The sequence below is a fragment of the Girardinichthys multiradiatus genome, chromosome 18, assembly GCF_021462225.1.
Source record: "Girardinichthys multiradiatus isolate DD_20200921_A chromosome 18, DD_fGirMul_XY1, whole genome shotgun sequence".
In the NCBI taxonomy this organism is placed as follows: Eukaryota; Metazoa; Chordata; class Actinopteri; order Cyprinodontiformes; family Goodeidae; genus Girardinichthys; species Girardinichthys multiradiatus.
In genome coordinates, this window is record NC_061810.1 from 11,572,157 (window position 1) to 11,597,543 (window position 25,387).

General features: G+C 39.6%; 4 protein-coding genes across 8 annotated transcripts; 3 read left to right on the forward strand and 1 right to left on the reverse strand.

The window, feature by feature from the left end:
- Window positions 1-5: 5 nt before the first annotated feature.
- Window positions 6-3,783, reverse strand: nudt8 (nudix (nucleoside diphosphate linked moiety X)-type motif 8). Of its 3 annotated transcripts, none has more exons than XM_047391258.1 (5): window positions 3,666-3,783; window positions 2,119-2,934; window positions 1,883-2,015; window positions 825-902; window positions 6-703 (listed from the first exon to the last, which is right to left on the reverse strand). In XM_047391258.1, exons 2-5 carry the CDS (start codon window positions 2,931-2,933, stop codon window positions 488-490), a joined length of 1,242 nt encoding a protein of 413 aa, XP_047247214.1. In that variant the 5' UTR covers window position 2,934; window positions 3,666-3,783; the 3' UTR covers window positions 6-487. The 3 variants fall into 3 exon arrangements, with proteins under 3 accessions (XP_047247214.1, XP_047247217.1, XP_047247215.1); XM_047391261.1 differs by having other exon boundaries at window positions 643-703; window positions 791-902; XM_047391259.1 differs by having other exon boundaries at window positions 643-703; window positions 782-902.
- A 2,887-nt stretch (window positions 3,784-6,670) lies between these two features.
- ftr86 (finTRIM family, member 86) lies at window positions 6,671-13,219 on the forward strand. Of its 3 annotated transcripts, XM_047390855.1 has the most exons (12): window positions 6,674-7,323; window positions 7,462-7,691; window positions 7,869-7,964; window positions 8,168-8,401; window positions 8,523-8,685; window positions 8,764-8,859; window positions 8,975-9,025; window positions 9,108-9,149; window positions 9,275-9,316; window positions 9,404-9,460; window positions 9,544-9,746; window positions 12,663-13,219. In XM_047390855.1, exons 1-12 carry the CDS (start codon window positions 7,182-7,184, stop codon window positions 12,996-12,998), a joined length of 1,692 nt encoding a protein of 563 aa, XP_047246811.1. In that variant the 5' UTR covers window positions 6,674-7,181; the 3' UTR covers window positions 12,999-13,219. The 3 variants fall into 3 exon arrangements, with proteins under 3 accessions (XP_047246810.1, XP_047246809.1, XP_047246811.1); XM_047390854.1 differs by having other exon boundaries at window positions 6,671-7,691; window positions 8,764-8,835; XM_047390853.1 differs by having other exon boundaries at window positions 6,673-7,691.
- A 3,583-nt stretch (window positions 13,220-16,802) lies between these two features.
- LOC124884531 (C1q-related factor-like) lies at window positions 16,803-18,319 on the forward strand. Its single transcript, XM_047392482.1, has 4 exons — window positions 16,803-16,843; window positions 17,163-17,273; window positions 17,370-17,510; window positions 17,603-18,319. Exons 1-4 carry the CDS (start codon window positions 16,837-16,839, stop codon window positions 18,037-18,039), a joined length of 696 nt encoding a protein of 231 aa, XP_047248438.1. The 5' UTR covers window positions 16,803-16,836; the 3' UTR covers window positions 18,040-18,319.
- A 1,423-nt stretch (window positions 18,320-19,742) lies between these two features.
- LOC124884498 (complement C1q-like protein 4) lies at window positions 19,743-21,153 on the forward strand. The gene is made up of 4 exons (XM_047392436.1): window positions 19,743-19,857; window positions 19,941-20,045; window positions 20,129-20,269; window positions 20,367-21,153. Exons 1-4 carry the CDS (start codon window positions 19,851-19,853, stop codon window positions 20,798-20,800), a joined length of 687 nt encoding a protein of 228 aa, XP_047248392.1. The 5' UTR covers window positions 19,743-19,850; the 3' UTR covers window positions 20,801-21,153.
- Window positions 21,154-25,387: the final 4,234 nt, after the last annotated feature.

Sequence of the window (25,387 nt, forward strand, 5' to 3'; positions counted from 1 at the left end):
TCATGTGAGTTTACAGATACTGTAAAAATAAAAACCAGTAATCTTTATTGCTGTGTTTTTTCCACCAACATGAAATGCTTTCATCATTTAGGCTTTTAGCAGTCTGGGTTCAATCAACGAGGAAATAAGAAGGCAAACAGGATCTTTTTACAGCCGCCTTGGTTCACTATACATGACTTCACGAGTGTTCTTGTGTTTCGGTCATATGTGGATCAGTCAGACAAAAAATTGACTCCATCACTTTATTAACTAAACGAAAAATCCTAGGAGAAAAATTTAAACAGTATATTTCTTCAGTGAGGTCAAAAAAGCAGGCAGCTGTCTTTATGCATAACAGATTATATTATTTTTTTTCAGTAAATGTACAGGAGAAAAGATCCTTCTCCTAAAACTTGATAAACACAACAAATCATATATAATTAAAATTAGAGTGGATGAATTAGAGGGGCTGATTATTGATACATGATAGTTGCTTCAAATAAAGCATTTAAGAATTGAAACTTTCTGTAACAGAACTGTATGGAGGTATAATAAGTTTCAGAGTATGGTCCAGAGCGACTGCAGTCAGACCCCACACTCGATGTTTACCATTACGAAACACTGGGAGTGTGTATCCATGCTTGTCACCACTACGGAAGTGTGTGTAGCCACGGTTCTGGGGGCTGGACAGGTGTGACAGGGATAAGGTGAAGATCTCGTCCACCTGGAAAATAATACAGTCAAATAAAGTTCACTGTACAACATTTTTCATCGTTTTCAATGCGTAACCAAACCATTCGACCTGACATCCCTGGGTCAAATCATCGTTATGCCTCTGACCGTACCTCCTCTGGGTTCGGTTTGAAAGTCAACTCCTCAAGAGGACCAAGGTTAGCCAACACTGGAGCAATCATCATCCCCGACTGCAGAGGAATAACAACATACACATCCGAGTCAGAACATAAGAAAGTCACAACGCTTAAACTTTCTCATATTTTGTCAAATTACAACCACATTCTCAGTTGGATTTAGATCTAGACTTTGACTGGGCCATTCTAACACACGACTATGCTTGGATCCAAGTCGTCCCAGTACAGCTCTGGCTGCACATTTATTATTGTTGCCTTGCTGGAAGGCGAACCTCTCCAGTCTCAATTGGTCTGCTGCCTCTAACAGATTTCTACCAGTATTGACCTGTATTTAGCGCCATCTATCTTCCCATCAGCTCTGCTCAGCTTTCTGGTCCCTCCTGAACAGCAACCCCACAACATGATGCTGCCACCACCATTTTTCACATGAGTGATGTGCTCACAGTTTTTTTCTCCACAGTATTTTTCACATAGCCAAAAAGTAACATTTTGTTTTCATCTGACCAGAGTTTTCTTCTGCATGTTCACTAAATGGTTTCTTTCAACAACAACTCTTGGATAATGGTCCGATTTAAGGAGTACATGACTCCAAGTTACTTAGTCAACAGATTCTCCCACCTGAGCTATGGATCTCTGTAGCTCCTCTAGAGATATCATCAGCCTATTTGGCTACTCATTGCCCATCCAACCAGCTTTGGTGGACGGTCACATCTTTCCATGTTCAGATGGACAGAAAATCTTGGGATATTGCAATGTAACCTAACCCTGCCTATAACCTCTCATCAAACCTTCTCCCTGATCTGTCTGCCGTGCTTCTTGGTCTTCATGATGCCGATGGTTCACTATTCTTCTCTAACAAACCTCTGAGGCCTGCTGCAGAACAGCTGGATTTACATCGCTGTGATTCAGGACATCAAGTTACTTTCGACTCTTTAATGATATTCATTGCCTTATTATCTTCATTGTTATTACCTTGACGGTTTCAAAGAAAAGTTAGCTTTCAAACCGGTTCAAAACAAAACCCTTCCACTCACTGCGTCCCTCAGAGGTTTCATGACACCCCAGACCCTCTCAGTTGGAACAGTAACTCCCAGCTCCTCTCTGGCTTCCCGTAATGCTGTGGCCACTACATCTCTGTCTGACGGATCACTCTTTCCTCCAGCAAAGCTACAAGAATGACACATAATATTGTTCTCGGACTGGGAATCCATAAAATACAAAGTACAGAACAACACCACCGCTGCAAGTTTGTCTCCTGCTTCCCACTAACCTGACGTCTCCTTTGTGCCTGCCCTTCAGCGTAGAGGACCGCAGAGTAAAAAGAAACGCCGGTCCGCCCTCATTGTAGCAGAGGGAAACCAAGATGGAAGCCCACTTCCCCTTGTTCTTTCCTTGAGTCTGACGGGCCCCTGTTCTTACTTTCTCCATGTCGTAGAGCTTCCAGTTGGCCTGCAGGACCTGTCGACATCTGTTTTCATTCTCAGGGGACATGCAGTCCCTCCAGGTGTCTGCCACACGAGGGACAGCCTGATGAACAGTTCTGATTTGATGAGCAGAGCGGTAGTAGAGTTGTGCTTGAAAGTGGAGCTGGTTTAAAATCCAGGGGTTAAGTGCTGGCATTTTGAAAGAACTATAAGAACTGTGTTTGGGATGCAGACAGTTCTGGAGAAAGTTACATTGGCTCTTATTAATGAGACTAAATGTAATCTGGTTAGGATCCCAAGGCCAGAAACTATTATTGATTAAACAGTTCCAGAAAGCGCTAAAAAGATTAGATGCTACTTTGGTTTTGGTAGAAACCAGAGGGTGGTGATAATAGCTTTTCAAAATGGCTTTGGAGAGGGGGTTTTCAGATGTAAGGTCTTCCAGCTGATACGTCTCACTGTCTGCGCTGAGAGACGACAGCTGCGCTAAACAGCATAAAGTCTTTTCACGGGTTTCTCCAGGTCTCCTGTCATGAATGTGTTTTACTTCCAATCCTGCAGAGCTAACACGTTCAGAGAAAGCAAAAAGGTTCAATTGTCTCAACAGCTGCGATGACCTTGAAGGACAAGCCCAAACCAGGATTGGTGAACCTCTAAACATCCTGTAAAACAAACAGAAACACACTGAGAACAATGTCAGACAGGCTGAGACTCAACATGAATAATGCTCATGTGAACCTGATGCTACATTTTTCAGCCTCAACACAGGAGACTGACTGACTTCCAATAACTAGATATAAAAAAAAAATACAAATGCCCGTCACACTTTTCAGATTTTGATTTATAAAAAATTCAGGAAACCATGCAGCATCTTTTCTTCTACATCACATTTAGGAAATACTTTATATCAGTCTGTCATAAAAATCCTAATAAAACACTTTGAAATGTGTTGTAAGGTGACAAAATTTGAGAACGTTCACATTTTCAGCCAAAACATAAATACACTATTTCAACAACCAGCAGCTAAAGTTTGTGCCTAAAGTCAAACTTTGCTGCTGCCTGACCTTAATGTGACTTACTTTAACTTAAGGCAATAAATTCACTGATTATTTAACGGGCAAATAACACACAACAGTTCTCTAGTAGCAGCCCTCTGTAAGAGGAGCTCTCCGAAAACCAACCCAAACTATTTGGCTAAGTGAGCAAAACACCTGCAACACAGAAAGCTAGCAAGCTAATGTCAACCGTAACAGAGCTGAAATGTGTGTTTTACAAGCTACAGCTATCCAGCATGTCCCACAGCGGTGATTAATATGTGTCGGTGACATATTTACTAGAGCAAAACGTAACAAAGAGCTGAAAATGTTCACAATGAGACATAGATCAACAGTACCTGGTCAATCGTCGTGCTACCACCGGCTAGCTGCCCAGGAGCTAGCTGCTCCTTTTGCTCTTCACGGCGCCGACTTAGGGTAGAAAGTATGAAAACGTCCGGCGAGGGAGGGGTGGATTGCTTAACCAGAGCAACTCAGATTTATTATTGTTATATTACAGGCTTACAAGATGAATATGCAACAAATGAAAAATATGTTTAATACACAGCCTGTAACATATTAAGTATTTTCGCTGATTTCATTCATATATTTATTCACTGGCAAATAACATGTTGTTGCTTAGCATTAAGTAGAAGCAGGGACTGGAAAACTGGTCTAAGTTGAGGGAAAGATAGATGATGCTAAATACAGGGATATTCTTTAGCAAAACATATGACAATGACCCAAAGCATACTGCTAAAGCAACACTTGAGTAGTTTAAGGGGAAACATTTAAATGTGAATAGCCAAGTTGAAGTCAAAGCCCTCAGTCCAGTTCAGAATCTTAGACTTGCTAACAAGCCAAAACCATCCAACATGAAGGAGCTGGAGCAGTTTTACATTGAGGGATTTTCTGTTTGCATTACAATAAAAAAAATGAAACATCTTCATAGTGGTAGGTAGGTTCTGGAAATGAAATGGTGCAATCTCTCAAACAAAACATTTTAATTCCAGGTTGTGAGGCAACAAAACATGGAAAATGCCAGGGGAGGGTTAATACTTTTGCAAGGCACTGTATGTAAACAAATAAATGAAACATATACACAGATTTTCAAGCACAACCCTAAGGTTGTGGAAGGACATTGACATGTTGGGGTGAAGGCCACAGGGCTTACAGCTCGTGCTTTCACAAGGAGCAAGTAAGCCTGCACCCAAAGAGCAGAGACTGGAACGGACTGAACATTTAAAACCAGTTTTATTCTCACCAGAATAAATAAATAAGGGAAAATATAATTAAAGTAATCACAAGACAAATAAAATAATTTCTTAAACAGGCAAAGCTTGGACTATTCGTTTCATAAATATAGTAAAAAATAAAATATCCAAAAATATAATACAGAAAAACATGGCATTTTACCAGATGTTCAAGAACCCTCCACACAGCACTTGCGACGCAGGCTACATTCTTAACCCTGTAAGGTCATAAAAATATTTTACAAAATTGTCCTCATCATACCGATCACATCTATATATATGAGTTTATGTTACTTGTTCTTGGTCCTTTGTATTTGTATTTGATTTAATAAAAATCCGTTGGACAAAACCTCTAAATAGCGTGCGCTGGTGGGAAAATGATGCGGACCCAACTGAGTTACATCACTTGCGTCAGTGCCGCCCTCTGTGTTGACGTCAAACGTACCTCACATACAGGTCCTTCTCAAAAAATTAGCATATTATGATAAAGTTAATTATTTTCCATAATGTCATGATGAAAATTTAACATTCATATATTTTAGATTAATTGCACACTAACTGAAATATTTCAGGTCTTTTATTGTCTTAATACGAATGATTTTGGCATACAGCTCATGAAAACCCAAAATTCCTATCTCACAAAATTAGCATATTTCATCCGACCAATAAAAGAAAAGTGTTTTTAATACAAAAAACGTCAACCTTCAAATAATCATGTACAGTTATGCACTCAATACTTGGTTGGAAATCCTTTTGCAGAAATGACTGCTTCAATGCGGCGTGGCATGGAGGCAATCAGCCTGTGGCACTGCTGAGGTTTTATGGAGGCCCAGGATGCTTCGATAGCGGCCTTTAGCTCATCCAGAGTGTTGGGTCTTGAGTCTCTCAACGTTCTCTTCACAATATCCCACAGATTCTCTATGGGGTTCAGGTCAGGAGAGTTGGCAGGCCAATTGAGCACAGTGATACCATGGTCAGTAAACCATTTACCAGTGGTTTTGGCACTGTGAGCAGGTGCCAGGTCGTGCTGAAAAATGAAATCTTCATCTCCATAAAGCTTTTCAGCAGATGGAAGCATGAAGTGCTCCAAAATCTCCTGATAGCTAGCTGCATTGACCCTGCCCTTGATAAAACACAGTGGACCAACACCAGCAGCTGACATGGCACCCCAGACCATCACTGACTGTGGGTACTTGACACTGGACTTCTGGCATTTTGGCATTTCCTTCTCCCCAGTCTTCCTCCAGACTCTGGCACCTTGATTTCCGAATGACATGCAGAATTTGCTTTCATCCAAAAAAAGTACTTTGGACCACTGAGCAACAGTCCAGTGCTGCTTCTCTGTAGCCCAGGTCAGGCGCTTCTGCCGCTGTCTCTGGTTCAAAAGTGGCTTGACCTGGGGAATGCGGCACCTGTAGCCCATTTCCTGCACACGCCTGTGCACGGTGGCTCTGGATGTTTCTACTCCAGACTCAGTCCACTGCTTCCGCAGGTCCCCCAAGGTCTGGAATCGGCCCTTCTCTACAATCTTCCTCAGGGTCCGGTCACCTCTTCTCGTTGTGCAGCGTTTTCTGCCACACTTTTTCCTTCCCACAGACTTCCCACTGAGGTGCCTTGATACAGTACTCTGGGAACAGCCTATTTGTTCAGAAATTTCTTTCTGTGTCTTACCCTCTTGCTTGAGGGTGTCAATAGTGGCCTTCTGGACAACAGTCAGGTCGGCAGTCTTACCCATGATTGGGGGTTTGAGTGATGAACCAGGCTGGGAGTTTTAAAGGCCTCAGGAATCTTTTGCAGGTGTTTAGAGTTAACTCGTTGATTCAGATGATTAGGTTCATAGCTCATTTAGAGACCCTTTTAAAGATATGCTAATTTTGTGAGATAGGAATTTTGGGTTTTCATGAGCTGTATGCCAAAATCATCTGTATTAAGACAATAAAAGACCTGAAATATTTCAGTTAGTGTGCAATGAATCTAAAATATATGAATGTTAAATTTTCATCATTACATTATGGAAAATAATTAACTTTATCACAATATGCTAATATTTTGAGAAGGACCTGTATAGCCCGTTTTTCCTCTGCTTTTTGTCGAATAGGGGCTGGGTTGGTTGTAGAAAAAAAATGTTGACAATATTGGTGGTTAAATCTCCACGAAAACACCTCAACTGCGTCATTGTTCCTTAGTGCTAAAAAAAAAACCTGTTTGTCTTGTTTGCTACTTTGTTTTCCAAAGGGAACGAAAATTTGCTCTTCAATTCCTTTCGTTAAAAAAATAAATAAAATTAAACCTACTGTTAGTTCATATTTTTTTAACATTTATCCTAAGTATTTCGTGTTGATAATTTCAAAAGAATTATTAAAATGGTTTTAGTTAAAAGTACTCACTTTACAATTGAGAAACACCAATGACATAATTTGGAAGAAACTCCTCACCACACCTGTTCAACAAGCCCCACCCCAAGCCAAGGCAGCTTGAGTATTTCAGTGGCTTGTGATTCAAGTCAACTGCCATTTTGGTATTTTAGTTCCTCGTTGTCCTTTCTTTTTGCTTTAAGCACTGATTTTTGTAAACTTAAACCTTTTCTGGTTCATCCATACCTTCAAGACCTCAAGCATCATTATGGCCTCAGCTTGGCCTGAAGAGGACAGCTTTGCTTGCTCAGTATGTCTGGAAACTCTGAAAGACCCCACCACTCTAACATGTGGACACTCTTACTGCTTGAATTGCATCAAAAACCACTGGGACAAAGAAGAAGACAAAGGTCAGTACACCTGCCCGCAGTGTAGGCAGCTCTTCACTCCTCGGCCTTGTGTTGGCAAGAACAATCTGCTTGCACAGGCCATGGAGAAACTAAGAACAAACAGTATAAAGCAAAGCTCCTTGGTGGGCATCTATTCAGCTGGACCATCAAGGCCCTTCTACTTAGACGTTGTACCTGATATTGGACCGAGGAAGGGGAGCATGTACCCACATCTGCCTTCAGTGGAACCCAGACCCTGCCCTCAACACAACCAACCACTGGATCTATTTTGCCATGAAGACGAGGAGTGTGTGTGTGTAATGTGCTGCCAAGATGGACACACAGGACATCGTGTGGTTAGACCACAAGACGAAAGAAGAGAGAGACAGGTATGTAATTGGCAAAACTCCCACCTTGGTAATGGGTTTGGTGTGCTTTTTGCATATTTGGTGAGTAGAAATATAGATCAGGTGAATCAAGAACTACCTTTATTTGTCTCTGCTGTGATCTTACTTCACTACAATGCATTTATTCACTTTGCCCAACATACTGTGAAATGTTTCTAGAAAGAGGTCATCCAGATGCAGGCAGAGGTACACAGGAGAATCCAGGAGACTGAGAGGATGACCGGGAAAATCCCACATACGGCTCGTCAGCACAAGGTTTGTGAACCTCATTTTTGTTAATTCCTTCTAGTATATTTTTGTTAATTTTAGTGTTTAGGTATTCTTAGGCTTGTCCTTTTAATTACTCTTTTATTTGTTCTTGTGACTGTACGTTCTATGCAAATAAAAAATCTCGCTCTTTTTATCTGTTAGGCATGGACATTTACAGCATTTTTGTGTCTTCCTCTCTTGGCTTCTAGGCTTTGCTACAGGCCCTTCAAAGAGAGAGTTCTGAGTTATTTCCTGAGCTGGTTAAAAGTCTGAATCTTACAGGGACACAGGTTGGCAAGCTCCTTAGTGATCATGAGATGGTCTTTGACGATCACGTTGAGGGACTGGTCAAGTGTTTAGAGCAAGATTTAGCACAGCTTCATCTCAAAGGTGAAGAGCTAAGCAGGCTGGCTTACATGCAGGATGACATCAGCTTCTTGAAGGTAAAGCAGGATTTTTCCGCACGATGGTTTCGTTCTTTTTCACCAGATTTGGGGAATTGAAAGATGGGTTGTTGGTTTTTTTTTTCTTCTTCCTGAATCCTTGCAACATTTGTCTCTCAAGAATTTCTACCTAACGGAGCCGCTGGGGCAGAATGATGCCACAGGACAGTCTGGGATTGATCAGGAGGAAGCCGTAGTGGCCTCCATACGATCGGTCATAAAAGGGCTGCAAGAATCAATGCAAGACCTCTGCAAAGACAGTTTGGCCAAGATTGTCAAAATAAGTCAGATTCTCTTCCCTTCTCATTGTTTTTTCTTTATTTGCTGTTCTCTTCATGGCTAAAATGTTGTTTTCTTTGTAGTGAGTCATGAACCCATGGCTTCAACACCAAACGGTGTGTCAGAAACAAGCACAATATCCACTGATAATTCTGGTCAGGCCACTACACAAGATTCAGGTTGGGAAAGCTCTTCTTTTGCAAAGCTACCTAGCATATTCTCAAGTTTGAAAAGGTTTCATTTTAAATTCGATGGAAAAGCCTTACTTTTTACAGAGTATTTTCTTTTCTGTAGTCTATGAAGAAATAGATATTTCTCCAGCTTTGCCACCTCTCCAACTTCAGTGTAAGTTTCTTATTCACATAACAAGGATGTTTTTTTATTATAAAATATGCCAAGACTCATTGTGTCATTGTTTCCTCCACAGCACGTGAGTCTTCAAGATTCAGAGGCTCTATGAGTCATCAAGGTAAAATTAGAACAAAGCAGGACAGGGTTGATGATGTACTGATGCTTGATCATATGGATAGGATCTTTTTTTTTTTTTATCTTTAAAATTATTTTTCTCTTTCCCCACCTATTTTGGATATGAAGCTTCAGTACCCCCTCCACCACTCCCACCCCCTCGACGTCAAGGTACTTCAACTTGCAAAGCATCCAAACTGAACCTTCCATATCAATTGTATTGCTCAAAAATGCATCATTATGAATTTGTTGTTGTAGAAACATCAATTAGGCTTGTGAATCCAGAGCCGAAAACAAGGGAGGAGATGTTAAAATGTGAGTGTGTTTTATCCTTCATAATGAAAACAACTGCACTAAAGCCTCCCGAGACTTCATCACAATGCTTCCTGTTTCTCTAGTCCGCTTTGAACCTACCATGGACCCCAACACAACATACCGCCACATGAAGCTCTCAGATGATTGTCGTAAGATTACGATGCGTGCTGAAAACCTTAATCCTCCTGACCACCCTGATCGCTTCTTCTTCTGGAGACAAGTTCTCTGCAAAGAGTCTCTGGCAGGGAGCCCTTATTACTGGGAGGTGGAGTGGACTAGCCAGAAGGTGAATCATTACACATTAGCATTCAGTGCACATTTGCCTTTCTTTATGCTTGGATAATCATAATAATACTAATTATTGTGTGTCTGCCATTAATGAATGTTCATGACTGTCATTTTGACAGAAACGTCAAAACTAGTGGATTAATGGGTTTTAATATCTCCCCTCACTGTGTGGTCATCTTCACTTTTAATTAGGGAGATTTGAGATCACTGAATACATGAAAATTCAAGGATGCCACTAAACACCAGTGCTTTAGATTTTTCCATGCTAAGCAGAGGTGAGCATAGCAGTGAGAAATTGTACTCAAGTCATAGTAGCACAACTTCAATATATTTTTAAGTAGGAGTAAAAACTAGTCATCCAAAACAAATTACGCAAGAAGTAAAAAGTGTTTGATTGAAAAGGCTGCTTAAGTAAAGAGTACTTGAACTGTTGATGCTGATTTTATTTGTCAAAATGACTTCTCGTGGAGGCAAAGTATAACATTATGTGCAGGTTCTGGTATTTAAAATAATAAAATTAAAAAATCAGTAAAACAAACCGCATCATTACAAAATAACACATTTGGGAAAGTAAAAAAAAATGCATTTCCAAATGTGTTTTCTGCAACATAAAATATTTGAAACCAATACTGGTCTAACATGTATGCACTTAGGTACTGCATACATGTTAGACCAGTTCAAAGTACTTCTGGTGAAAATAAATACAGTTTACAGTATGTTCACTTGACTTTCAAATATCACAAAGGGCCTAGCAGATAGGAAGTAATATTAAAACAATGAAGTTTGTTTAGAAACCAGAAGCCTCAGCATTTTTGGTTAGAAGTACAATTTGTTTTCAAGAAGTTACTCAAGTAAATATAAGGGAGTAAACATGTCTAGTTACTACGTACCTCTGATGCTAACATATTATTAGCACTACTGTATGTCTGGCTAATTGCAACCTACTAACATCGATAAGGTGTGTTGGTAAATTAGCATGTAAGACCTAAATGAGCCACTTGGATGGCAATTGTTTTATTATACACTGCCTGGCCAAAAAAAAGTCACCACCAAAAAAAACAAGGTCACACACTCTAATATTTCATTTGATCGCCTGCATCTTTGATTACAGCATGCATTCACTGTGGCATTGTTTTGATAAGCTTCTGTTATGTCACAAGATTTATTTTTACCTAGTGTTGCATTAATTTTTCACCAAGATTTTGCATTGATGATGGTAGAGTCTGACCGCTGTGCAAAACCTTCTCCAGCACGTCCCAAAGATTGTCAATGGGGTTAAGGTCTGGACTCTGTGGTGGCCAATCCATGTGTGAGAATGATGTCTCATGCTCCCTGAACCACTCTTTCACAATTCGAGCCCAATGAATTATCTTGAAATATGCCCGTGCCATCAGGGAAGAAAAAAATCCATTGATGGAATAATCTGATCATTCAGTATATTCAGGTAGTCAGCTGACCTCATTCTTTGAACACTTACTGTTGCTGAACCCAGACTTGACCAACTGCAGCAACCCCAGATCATAGCACCACAGGCTTGAACAGTAGCCACTAGGCATGATGGGTGCATCACTTCACCTGCCTCTCTTCTTACCCTGATGCACCCATCACTCTGCAAAAGGGTAAATCTGGACTCATCAGACCATATGACCTTCTTCCATTGCTCTAGAGTCCAATCTTTATGCTCCCTACCAAATTGAAGCCTTATTTTTCGGTTAGCCTCACTGATTAGTGGTTTTCTTAAGGCTACACAGCTGTTCAGTCCCAATCCCTTGAGTTTTCTTCACATTGTGCGTGTGGAAATGCTCTTACTTTCACTATTAAACATTGCCTGGAGTTCTACTGTTGGTTTTTCTTAGATTTCACCAAACGTTTAAGTGATCGTCGATCACGATCATTAAGGATTGGATTTTCCGGATTTTTGGTAATTTGCACATTTTATGTGTCCTCCACTTTTATTACCTGCTGTCTGTGGCAGCTCTTTGATGAATGGTGCCCAGGGTGGGTCCCTCTGTCAATGCATCACAAAGTCTTGAGTCAAGTTTAACCCATTCACCACAGCAGCTGCAGACTCTTACATTTCTGTACTACTAAAAACACCAATACAATGCAAACCTGGCCTTTTTAAAGCTAACATTCGAGGCCGTTATTAAATGTCAACTCGCCTTTAGGGTTTTTTCGTGTGTATAGCTTATTTTGAAGCCTTCTCTTTTGCAGATTTTGTTACAGCTGTACCCAACTGTAGTTGCACTTGACTTGCAATTTACTTTGACAAGCCCCACAAAGCAAAACCTTCTGGCCTTCATGATTGCAAACGTCCACATAAACTTCAATGGTTTTTGAAAGCTCCGTTTCTCCAAATTTCGAGTGTGACTGACTAAAAATAGTGAAGACGTGACAAGTTAACTTCCACTTCAAGTTGTGTGCTCAGTTTTATTGAAAGGCAAAGCTGCTATAAATACTAGAGCCTTTACCATTACCCTTAGTCATTTAATACATGGAAAACATTATTATTGTTCATCTATCATTCATTTCTGCCTTTCTAAAACCAATGAAAATGCTGGAAATTATCAAAATGTTTAGGATGGTGAAAAAATAAGGGAACACTGCTCTGAAGCCCTACATAAAGTAGAGGACCTTAATACACCCAGCCCCCCTCATTCTCTGTTGCAAGTGGCTGCGTCAACGTCCCACTGAAATGACCTGCATATAAGCAGCATGTTCATCTCAGGGCACAACTGGCAGATGTTTGTTGTTGTTTTTTTGTTTTTTACCTCCAGGTGCTTCTGCCACCATTGATCTACTGCCACCCTGAGTGGAGAGCCATATCACTCACATCATCAAACCTGCCACTTCCTGCTATAGTTGTATGGTTTGCTGCTCTTTAATTTGTTTTACTCTCTCTGGTACCATCCAGGTCACCGTTGGTGTTGCTTACAAGGAGATGGAGCGTAAAGGCTCTGACAACAAAAGCCGTTTGGGTCACAATTCTCAGTCCTGGAGCCTATACTGGTCTGGGACTGGCTTCTCCTTTTGGCACAATAACCAGGAAAAACTGCTGGGCTCACCTAAGGCAAAGCGGATTGGCATCTATCTGGACCAGCATGGAGGGATTCTAAACTTTTACAGCATCATCAATAACCAGGCTCATCTCATCCATCACTACGAGACTCAGTTCACCGGGCCATTGTACGCAGGGTTCAGGCTGTGGGCAGGAGTAGGGGACTCGCTCACTATTTGTCAACTGGACTGAGCTAATGATTATTTTTGATTATTTTTGATAGAGCCTCCCTGTTTGGTTGGAATAATGTGAAACTAAATTTTAAGCCCTTAAAATGTTTTATGGCTCTAATGTGCATAGAAATATATTTACTGTATGCGATTCCATGAATGTTATTTGTGTATCAACCTGATTGTGATTTGAATTTTACTAATGGTTATAAGGTAATAAAATAATAAGCATCTTATTTTAAACTTTTGTTTTCAATAGTGATTTTCGGTTTGAATTTGGAGTATTAATCATTAGGTTTTTTCATGTATTATTATATTTAACTCCTTTTAATTGTAACTGAAGGAACCAAAAGTCTCTTCTAACTGGGGTGATGCTAATTATTTAAGCCGAAATCATTTGGAATTGTTCTGTTTTTTCATTTTGGATGCAGACAGAAGAATATTTCTTTGATTCCCCCCCAATTTCAGTATTGCTATACATCTGCAGGACGCACATGGTCAAAAACGTTTGTGCATGTTGTCATGGTAACCAGAATCAGATTCGTCATATATATATATATTACTGTAAATTACATTGGACCAAAATCGTATGGCATGTTATGGTCCTAATGCGGTACAAGCTTTTCTGACTCAGATCTGAAGAAAAGGAAATCCAAGTCTCCATCATGACCTTTTGTTGACCCCAAGATGTTCTTGAGGCGTTTACACTGTCTTTAGTATAACATAAACTTTGTTCTGATCCACTGCGAGGGAGTATCTGAAAAATGTAGAGGTCTAAATAATGTTGCATGAATTACTTCCTTTGTGAGTAGTTTGAATGTTGTGGCCAATCAAAAGTAGTTTTTCTGTCTCTGGGATCATTGTCTTATTGGAACATTCATTTTTTTCAAGTTTCAGCCATCCAGCATGCTGGGATGTGAAGTTTGAATTCAGGCACATTTCATTTTTTCATTACTTCAGTCAGTGTGCTCAGTAGTGTCTCGTATGATTACAAAACCATGTGGCTTGTTATGTGAGCTGCTGAATATATTAAAACCCTTTAAGTACCGCCATATCGCCGGCACTATGTTGCTGGCGCGGCCGGTGTTACTACTATAAAACTGAGGTATGTTGTTTTTAGCATAAATTGTAAGATTTAGAACAAATTTTGTGTTTAGCTCAATTTTATCATAATTATTTGTCAGAGAGTGTTTATGTAACATATGAGACATATCTATTATTTGTACATATTACAATGACATATTACAATTTGCCATTTGAAGAGTTGAAGGCCAGGTATGATATCCCAAGTAAACATTATTTTAAATATCTACAGATGAGAAATGTTACTAGATCCTCTCAAAATCAATGTGAATCCATCCCTCTGCTGTCCACCTTGGAAATCGAAATTAAGAATGATTGCTTTAGAAAAGGAATTATCTCCAAACTATATAGCATGCTAGTGGAGGGATCCTCTGACTGTTCTTTATGGAAGCTCAATGCCTGGAGGGAGGATTTACAGGAGCACTTGCCTTCAGAGGACTGGGAGAGGGCATGTGCTGAAGCACAAACACAAACTATCAATACACGCCTCAAAGTACTGCAATATAATTGGTTAATGAGAACATATGTGATGCCAGAAAAGCTTAATAAGTACAACGGTGCCATCCCAGACCTGTGTATCAGATGTGGAGAGGAGAAGGGAACATTCTTCCATTGTATCTGGAAATTTAAGAAGGTTAAACTATTCTGGAGGGAGATTAAACAAGCTCTAGAGACTATTCTAGGTATAAAACTAGTTTTTGACCCCAAATTGTTCATTCTAGGTTTATATTCTGACAGACATATGTCCAGAAAGGTTATTACTGCCATGGATTTATGTTCACTACTTGCAAAAAGAGTCATAGCACTCTCATGGAGTACCAGTAAACCAAAATTCATTAACTGGATTAATGAAATATCCACAACATTACCAATGGAAAAGATTACTTTCATTATAAAAGGGAAACTATTGTTATTTCAAAATATTTGGGGTCCTTTTATGGAATATATAGAAAACATGGATATGAGGGTTGTCGGTGGTGAATTATAGTTGCGGTTTGGGCTAAATCCTGGAAAATAGAGCAACCATTATTGTTGTAATTGTTGTTTCTTCTCAGGGGGGCTTGGGGTTGGGGGCATTATTTTTCTTTTCTCATATATATTCTGTATGTAATAAGTGCTGCTCTAAAATATCTCATAAAGAGCTGGTTTGCAAGGAAAGACAAGTTGAATGCTGGACAATAATTTAACTACCCTGGACTTTTCCTTTGATGTGAGAGCACACTTGTGTCCTGTATATTATTGGAAACGTTGAAAAACCAATAAAGATAATGTTGGGGAAAAAAAAACAATGATGGAAATCATTGTGTTTGCTGCTTCTGTAAAAATGAAAGATTTTCATTTGTTATCCATTTTACTTTCAGCACTTACCCCACTGATGCGTTGAATATAATTATTTATTTCTCATTATGTGTAAAATGAGGAAAAATCAAGCACTTGTGATTGAAAAAAACTTTTTCAGTTTGAAGAAATTCAAGCTACACTGCAAATGATTTTGAGTGTGGGACTTGGCAATTTTTCCAATTTTCTTCCATCAATGTTCTCTCTTCTGATGAGCAGCCATCCTGCAGTGGTCCCAGCCATGGTGACTACATCTCACCACAAGGGAGAGGGAGATGCAGGGAGAGATATTATTGTTTTTATTTTGACTTATGAATGTTAAAAATGCACTTTTTTCTCAGTGTGTGTATATAGTTATCTTTTGCACTGTTTTTTGCACACATGTAAAGGTTGATATTTCAAGTTTCAAATCAAAAGTTCATGTGCAATATTAATACATGACTTGAGAATGTTCATAACACATTTTATATACCTTTGTAATGTTATTTGGCCAAATTTCCGCCTATGTATATTATGTTTTGCACTGTTTTTTGCACACCCAGTGTCCTAGACTCAAAAAATGACTTGTGATTGTTCAGAACATGTGTAGGCTCACATTTCAAATGTCAAATCAAAACTTCATTAACAATCAGAAAATGTATTCTCATTAAAGCCTTAAAAAACAAATTTGATTTTGCATTTGTCTTCTTTTAAAGAGCTGACAATGCTTTATAATATGCAATAGTCATTAACCAGGTGTTGGAAAGTCAAGTTCAAGTCCCCCCTGGCAAGAGGGGCCAAAGTTCGTAGACTTGGGCATTCTCTGGCCATTTTACAGCCATAATAGCAAAATATGTCAAAATTGGCATTTTAGCCTTGGTTCTTAAAGGCATAATTGAAGGGGTTGATTTTTGAGTAGTAGTCAGGTGGTTGAACAAGCTGGGCCTTAGCCATAATAGAAATTTGTGGACTATGCTGAGATGTTAGTTTATGGAGAAAACAAACAATTCAAATGCATTGTTAAAAATCCACACTTAATGTGGCAATCATGCCAAATATGGAAGTATGTACATTTCTGACTTAGAATGGGAATTGTCAAACATCCTTCTAAAAATAAAAAAAGGACCCAGGCCAGGAGTTTGGTTTGGACACCGAGCAGCTCAGTTATTTAACCAAAAGATTAGTACACCTCCTGCAGGTGACGGATAATACCTGAGAAGCATGAACAACAAAGCCCCAAACTATGAGCAAATGTCAGGGATGGATAGCCTGCAGGTATGAAGAAATCTATCCTCGCTCATGAGGTTTTGAAGGCAATTGGGAGGGACGTAAAGGACAAGGAGGAGCAAAGACAGATGGTTAACAAGGGAGGAGCAACACAACAAATATATATTCTCTGTTCCTGTCTTATCGGTGAACACCTTTCCTCTCCTTCAGAAGGATCGCTATCACTTGCCAACATGAAAGGTGAGACTAAGAGTTAGAGCTTCACAGACTTTGACGTTTGAGTGCCTGATTTTCTAATTGTGGTTATAGTTGTTAGTGCTGAAGATACAAAAGGAGAAATACATTAGGCTAAATGTATTAAAACTTTAAATTTAACAGAGCACATCTGATAATTCATGCTTGGTTTACAAGAATAGCAAAAGATGTGTCGATTTGATAGTAATTTATGGTTCAAACTTAACAATATTTAAAGATCTTCAAAGTCAGCTTAGAGCAGCAAAGGTATTTGTGAAAAACCTTTCCTGATTAATCCAGTGTTTTAATTTTTATGTTGTTCCAGCAATTGTTCTGCTGTGTCTGCTGCATGCAGTTTTTGGTCAGGAGCAAACTCAATTCTCCTGGCACGGACCGGTCCTCACCACACCCCCTGCAGACCCTAATCTAAACATAAGTGGGTTACCTGTCTCTTTACAGAGTCTCTTTAGACAGAGTCTCTACCAAGTCTCGTCTGCAAAACTAATGTATGTTTTTTTGTGGGCATTTACAGTGTGCACTAATGACCAAGCAGAATGTGGCTGCTGTCTGATGCAGAAACAGATGGCGAGGATGGAGGAGTTCTTTAACATGACGGTTAAAGAAATGAGCCAGCAGCTGATGCACTCTAAGATGACCCTCAACTATATTAAAAGTGAGTGTTCACACCCAGCACAATGCAGTGTAGAGCAAGCACGGCCAACCAATCCCTCTAACCAGAACCTTTTCTTCTATCTGGCTCTTCAGACAACCGCACCGCCTTCTCCGTCGCCCTGAACAACGAGAGAAGTTTGACCTGCTTTGGCCCCTTCAGCGATGACAGAGGGGTCCCCTTCAAGCACGCCTTCCTCAACCTGGGAAATAGCTACAACGTGCAGACGGGCATCTTCACCGTTCCTTACTCAGGTGTCTACAACCTGGCTGCCACTGTATACAGCCGGTCTCTTTTGGACCTGCCCCAGGCCACCTGCGCCCTGCTGCAGTTGAACGGCGTGGCTGTGGCTCCCCTTGTCGAGAAGAACGGACTGGACAGCGAGGACAGCAACACTGTTGTCGTCGTCACGCACCTGAAGGCAGGCGACCAGGTGTCCGTCAACCTGCAGAAAGGATGCAACATCTGCGACGACACCACCCACTACAACACATTCACCGGCTTCATGCTGTATGCTGCTGAGAAAGCATAACTGCTTCTGGCTTTAATTCTGCTAGATTCCATCTATTCAGGTTAACAGTGCTACTTATTGTGTTTGAGACAGTCTGTTTTCTTCTGTTTGCCATGCACATGAATTGTTAGCATCATGTTAACTGAAGGGAAAATATGAACAAATAAATTAGCTGTTGTCTTTTTTATGTTGAGGTATCCTGGCTGTAATTTTTGACCCTGTACTAATGAAATGATCTGATCTGAGCTACCAGTGAAATGGTATAATTGTTTAAATAAAATAAACTAGACTTCTAAACATACACTGACGTTGTGAGCATATTTTTGTGAGCAAATAAAGTGACAATGAGAAACGTATATGCACACTAAATACGCTGCTGTTCCCAAAGATATGACTAAATAAGGGGATATGAAGAGTATGAACACTGCCTGAAAGAAAAGAAGAATGACATTTTCTACTATGTCCTTATGCCACCCCTTGGAAGTTAAATATTGTTTAACCCTGTAAAAAAGGCATAAGTGGAACATTAATACTTATACAATAAATATTTATCTTTTATGGTTTTCTTTCCATAATTTAGGAAAAAATACATTCCTAAAACCAGTGAAGAAGACTCAACCAGGACTTCTGTAGCTGAATACTATTCTGTTCCAATCAAGAGTAAATTCATAAAAGCACAGTATGATTTAAACCATGAGATAAGGCATATAAGAACAGCAAATACTTTGTAGCTCCCTGCACCAGCAAGCCATTTCCACAGCCTTCTGTGTATCTGACAATTTCTGTAAAATGTAGCGCTGAAGCTATCGCATACCGTGCAAAAATGTCGGCCTCTAAATGCATAAAATTGGTAGACAATTGGGGTTTTGTGTAATAGATCAACACAGCATTGCACATATTTGTAAAATGAAATGAAAAATACATGTTTTTCTACAGTTTTTAATGAACGAAAACTTGAAGGGTGGGGCTTGCATTAATAGTCAGAGAGCCTCATGAAGACTGATGAACACAGCTGACAGACGTCAGAGAGAAAGTTGTGGAGAAGTTTAAAGAAGCATTAGATTAATAAAAATATTCAAAGCACATCTCACCGAGCACTGTTCGATACAAAATAATTGTTAAAATGGCCCAGTCAAAGTCCAAATTTAAATCTAATGGAGAATCTCTGGCAATACTTGAAATCTAATGTTCATAGAACCTCTCCATCCAATCTGGCTGAGCTTGAGGTGTTTTGGAAAGAAGAACAGACAAAAATGTCGGCCTCTAAATGCATAAAATCGGTAGAGACATTGACCAAAAGTAAAGCCGCTGTAACTGGAGTGAAGGTTGACTCTTTTTAGATTTGTACAACAATTCCCAAAAATGCATAATTTTCCTTCTACTAGAGGATTATGCAATACTTTGTATTTATATTTCACATAAAATTTCAATATACTACATAAAAGTTTAAAACATGACACAGTGTGGAAACATATAATGACTTTTCTAATTTACTGTAGACCATTTCTTGTTATCTCGTGACGTGACAGCAACAACACCTCCCTCCAAACGATATGTGATATGTGGCCTGCACCGATAACAAAGAACTTGAGGGTGTGTTCCTGTTTCTGTGAGTACCCAGTGATGAAGACACCCCCAGTTATACAGTTACAGGGACAAACAAGGGGGTTCAGATTAAAGAAGAACAAAACAAGGTGGAGCAAAGGAGGAGCACTCCAAATGTGAAACAGTGAGGGAGGAGCCCCTAGAGAACTATATATCCATGATTTTTCCCCAAACAGTCATGTCTTTCACATTCCCTTTCCTTCCGAACCTGTCTGTATATCACCAAAATGAGAGGTGAGGTTAATACACAACAAAACAGTCTTCTAGTTCAAAGCTCTACAGAGGCTGATGTATCTTTTACCTGTTTTTCCCTCCAGCTGTTGTGTTGCTGTGTCTGCTGCATGCGGCTGCTGGTATGAGTGCGTACAACTGGGAAGGACCTGGGCGAGCCGCTCCGGATCCCCTCACCAAGCCAGTCAGTGGTGAGGACTTGTGGCTGCATTATCAGAGCGTATGCATGTGTGAATCTTAATCTGAATGTGCGCTCAATTCGTTTTGTGTTCAGCCTGCAGTGTGGACAAGCTGTCTTGTGAGTGCTGCACGATGGTGCGTGAGACGAACAGACTGCAGACATACTTTGATACAACTCTAACTAACCTGGAGAAGGAGTTAGATAAAGCAAACCAAGGTTTTAACGCTCTTCAAGGTGAGGGGCACATCCCATAGATATTCCTGCAAGAACCTTCTATGTAATGAGAGACCACTGTTCTACTGTCTAACTATTCTTATCTTTCCTTTTGCAGACAAACGTGTTGCCTTCTCTGTCTCTTTGTATACCGGAGACAACTTTAAATGTCTCGGGCCATTTGGTGTCGACACTGTCGTCCCCTACCAGCACTCTTTCCTAAACCTCGGAATGGCCTACAACATGGCCTCTGGTATCTTCAGTGTCACCTACTCCGGGGTCTACAGCCTGGCCGTGACTTCGTTTAGCGACGCCGGTTCTCCTGGTAACACGCTGGCCGTCTGCACCAGCCTGCAGGTCAACGGCCAAATAGTGGCTGGATCTAGAGAACTCAATAGGAAAGACCAAGAGGACAGCACCACCATAGCTGTTGCCCTGAATCTGAAAGCTGGAGACAGCGTGTCCGTCAAGTTGACAAAGGGATGCTTCCTCTGCGATGACTCTAACCACTATAACACTTTCAGTGCCTTTCTTCTTTATGCTGATGCATAAATTATGGAGTTTAGTTTCCTTCTTTGTAATGTCTTGTAAGCCCTTGCATCATTATTGTCTAATTTGTATGAGGGAAACCTTATTTTAAAAACCATCCTATAAGCATCCAGCCTGGGTGGTGTGAATGCTTTCCCACTTCAAAGCATGACTATCTTTGCTCTTATATTTTTTATCATCAGATTATGGCATTTCTTGATTGATTTGAGACCCAAACCTCTAACACCTTCAAACCTGTAAATGACTTTAAGACAAAGAAGTTTCCTTTATTTGTGATTTTCTTTTTCCTCTGAGTTGTTGTGTATCGTCTACACACAAGGAAGTGTAAAAAATATAATAAAATACTAGAATGTGAACATTGGGTTACTGTCTTTTTTTGTTTATTATTTTTTTTTTTTATATGCATATTACAATTAAAGTGTCTGATCTTTTCTCACAAAACCAATAACAAGTCGCCACCTTAAAAGACCAAGATTAAAGCATATATGTGTTAGATGTAGTAAAACATCTTCGAGGTCTGTTGGGGTGGATGTTTGAGAATAAAATTCTAAACATTAATAAATCACAAAACATCTCTACATTATCAAAGTTAAGGAATAGAAAGTTCTCCCTGTTTTACCTGCACTGTGAACAATATACATTAACTGCCCATACAGTTTGAGATGAACAATGCAAACAGTTTAGTGAACTGTCTGTAACACAATCAGATAGCTATAGAAAATATAGATAATGTCATAGATAATATAAACAAATCTGGGCTGTACAGTGATGCAGTTGGTAGCACTGCTACCAATGAAAAAGACAAACATGCTGAAGTATTGGCAGTATTAATAACTACTTCAACATAACTACTTCAAAACAATGTCTTATAAAACTATTCATGCCCAGTTTGACATTTTGTTGCGTTACAACTATAAACGTCAATGTATTTAAGTTGGATTTTATAGGATAGATCAACGAACATTATCATGTAAGTGTAAATGAAAATGATAAATGTTTTTTAAACTTCTGTTGCAAAAACAATTTGCTCTCATAGGTCAGTACTTTGTAGAACCATCTTTCACCACAATTACCATGGCTCGTTTCTGTACCAGCTTTGCACATCTAGAGGTTGAAATATTTGGCCATTCTTTTTGTAAAATAGCACAAACTCAGTCAGACTGGATGGGGAACATCTATTAACATCAGTTTTCATGTACAGCCCCAGTTTCTCATAGGCCTGGACTTTGATTGAGCCATTCTCTGCAGCTCTGGCTGTATGTTTAGGGTAGTTGTCCTGCTGGAAAGTCACCCTCTGCTTCGCTCTCTAGTCTTTTATAGCCTCTAACTGGTTTTAAACTTGGTTCCATGACATGTTTGCAGTGTGACCTATGTTAAATCATTCTTCTATGAAGCACCAGATATCTGGAGTGCCTGATTAATAGTAGTCCTGTCAACAGGTTCTCCTACCTGAGCAGTGGATCCCTGCAGTTCCTCCAGAGCTACTATGGGTTTCTTGGCTGCTTCTCTGACTAATGCTCTCCCAAGACTACACAGTTAAGCCCAACATTTTTTCAGCCAAGACGTTTATTTCTGAATGGAAACGAGAAAGATGTCCAACAGGAATACAATAGTTTTTGTAAAAAATATATTTCTTTAGTTTTTATTTATACTGTACAAAGAAAAGTGTGTTGTAAATTATTTAGAAACCTTTCTTAATAATAAATGGAAAAATCTCCATTGGTATTCCAGCGATCAAACCCTTTTGCTGATTCCTGAGCCGCTTTTTGCATGTGTTTGATGTTGGATAGCCTCCTTCACGTCACTTTAATGTTTACCCCAATACATAGATTCTCTATGAGACTTTAGTCAGGACAGTGGCTGGGTCACTCCAATATGTTAAAAGTAGAGGTGCGGGTGTAGGACGAAGGGCTAAACTGAACTTGAACAAGGCTTCTGGCTTCCCCTGGGGCAAGCTAGAAGAAGCTTCAGTTTTAACGTACATGGGAGCACATCTCATCATGTTTGTCTTCTTGAACAAAAAGAAAACCTTTAATAGGTTTACAGTATGAAACTATGAAAGAGTCACATGTGATGTATCATTAAATATCTCCCCATTCAGTCCAAAAGGGTTTTGAGTTCAATTTATGGGTCATAATCCAATTATTTTCCCTTTTTCTTTTACCGTTATTGTTTTTTGGGTTTTTTTTGTATTAAATTAGATTCTTGTTGTATACTATAGAATAATTAAAAATAGCAAAAGCTCACATCTAGAAACAGTTTGTTTCCATCACACAGCAAAGTGTCAAATGTCCCTATCAAACCATCTCAGATGAACCAAAAATGTCACAATTCAACACTGGGGTCTGAAATCACATCCGTGATCAGGAAACAACAGATCTGTTTTACAGTTGGCTCGTACATGAATTTTGCTTTGTGAAGATGTGTGCAAAGCCATCATAAAGCACCTAATACATCCCGGCCTCCATCTAGTTGATAAGACCAGAGGAACACAATAAAGAGTGAGAAGAAACAGGTCAGCTGATGTGGGAATCAAGCAGTGACAATGCACTGTCCCAAGAGGAAAGAGAAGCTGTAAAGCTATTGAAAGGAAACTCCCTGCACCTTAAAAAGAACTGCTGGAACAAGTATTGGCTTAGGATATCTCCTTTAGATACTTTTGTAAATACGGATTTTCCCCAAATCATTTCTCATGAGAGTTAATATTTAATTCCTTTGAATTGATTTCAAACTTGACAAACTTGAAACATAAGATTGTCAAAGATGAAATAAAAGCTATTTTCCTCCTTAATGTTCAAGTCTTATTTGAAGGCTTTTCATTGACTAACAGAGAATCTAGTCTACAAAGAAAGGCAGACAGATGATGGGAAAAGGAAGCACAGAATGGCTCCAATTGATGCAAGTCAAACATACTCTCCCAAACAAGTTCAGAAATAAAACAAAATCACTATAACCAGTCACCTAAACACAAAGTATATCTGTATAGTACCTAATTGTGTTAAAATGCCTTAAATCTCTAAAGCGTTGTCTTCTACTAATCAAAACCTTGGAATTTAGGATTTCTGGACAGGATTTCTTTCCCTCCATGGGTTCTCCTCTGAAAATGACTTTGACACTAAGTGCCTTGTGATGTACTAGCAGACCCCCATGGATGGATGGATGGATGGATGGATGGATGGATGGATGGATGGATGGATGGATGGATGGATGGATGGATGGATGGATGGATGAATGGATGGATGGATGGATGGAATTAAAGTCACTTCTGCATGCAATAAACCAAAAACAGAGAGAACTGCAATCTATTCTAATGTGAAATGTTAATGTTAAAACACTATGTGTGGAGGAAAACTAAAACTACACATCACCTTGAATCTGTCAACAGCCAAACTATTAGTTGTGCACTTGACAAACCTAGCAATTTTTTATCTACATGCAAAATGCCCTATAATGCCTTAAACTGCACATCGCCCTGAGGACAGCATCTTCCACCAAATATCATCATTCTCGGGATGCTTTTTTTCTGCAGTAACAGGGAACCAGTTCAGAGCTGTTGGGAAGATGAATAAAGCTACATAATCCCACAGGAAAACCGACTAGAGGCTGCTAAAGACTTGACCAAGGGGTGGAAGTTTAACTTACAGGAGAACAACGACCCTAAACATGCAGCCAAAGCTACAATGGAATGGTTTAGATCAAAGCCAATTCATGTGCAAGGAATACCCAGTCAAAGTCGAGATCTAATCAAATTCAAAATCCAAACGTATGGATTGTGGTTGACAGGGCCTGCTCCAGTGTGAGTGAGCTTAGACGAATGGGCAAAAATCAAAGCTGCTAAAGACTCACCACAAAAGACCTGTGATTCTATGAAGTTTTGACTCAGAGGGGCTGCATGTAAATGCGCACCTCACTCTTCAGATTTATGTTTTTGAAAAATGTTGAAAAACATGCATCCTTTTTCATTCACTTCCCTAATAAGTGCTACATTTTCATGGTGTGTTACATAAAAGTGCACAAAAGCTTGTGGTTGTAATGAGACAAAATGTGACAAGGGGTATGCAGAGCTGAACAAACAGAATGGGAATCTAGAGCGAGCATAACATATCAGGCCTAATATCTGACACAGGTTTAAAGTGTCTCACAGCTTCATTGTTTGTTTTCCTCGTACATTTTGGAGATTTATCATATTTGGCTTTCCATGAAATCTTCCTAGGAAAGAGAAAACCTTTAGTAACACTTTGAAGATGGCTTTGGGATTTGGGGCTTTAGGGATCCTTTCATTCTAATGAAGATGGAGTGTGCCGTGTTCATATCACGTGTCCCGACCAACAATAAGCGATTAATCAGTGTCTGCTTCTGCTACAATAACTGAGGAGAACACGACTATGGGAATAACAGTATCAGCTAAGCCTCAGCATGAGAATCAGGTGACAGCATATTGTTGCTATATTGAGGCCATTATCGATTGACGGATAAATGTTTCTTATCAGACTCTTTTGCTTTTTTAACAATAGTCTGCACCATCTTATGAAAGGATGGCAACCAGAGACGATGTCCTGATAAAGGATATTATGGTTCAAGCACAAGTGA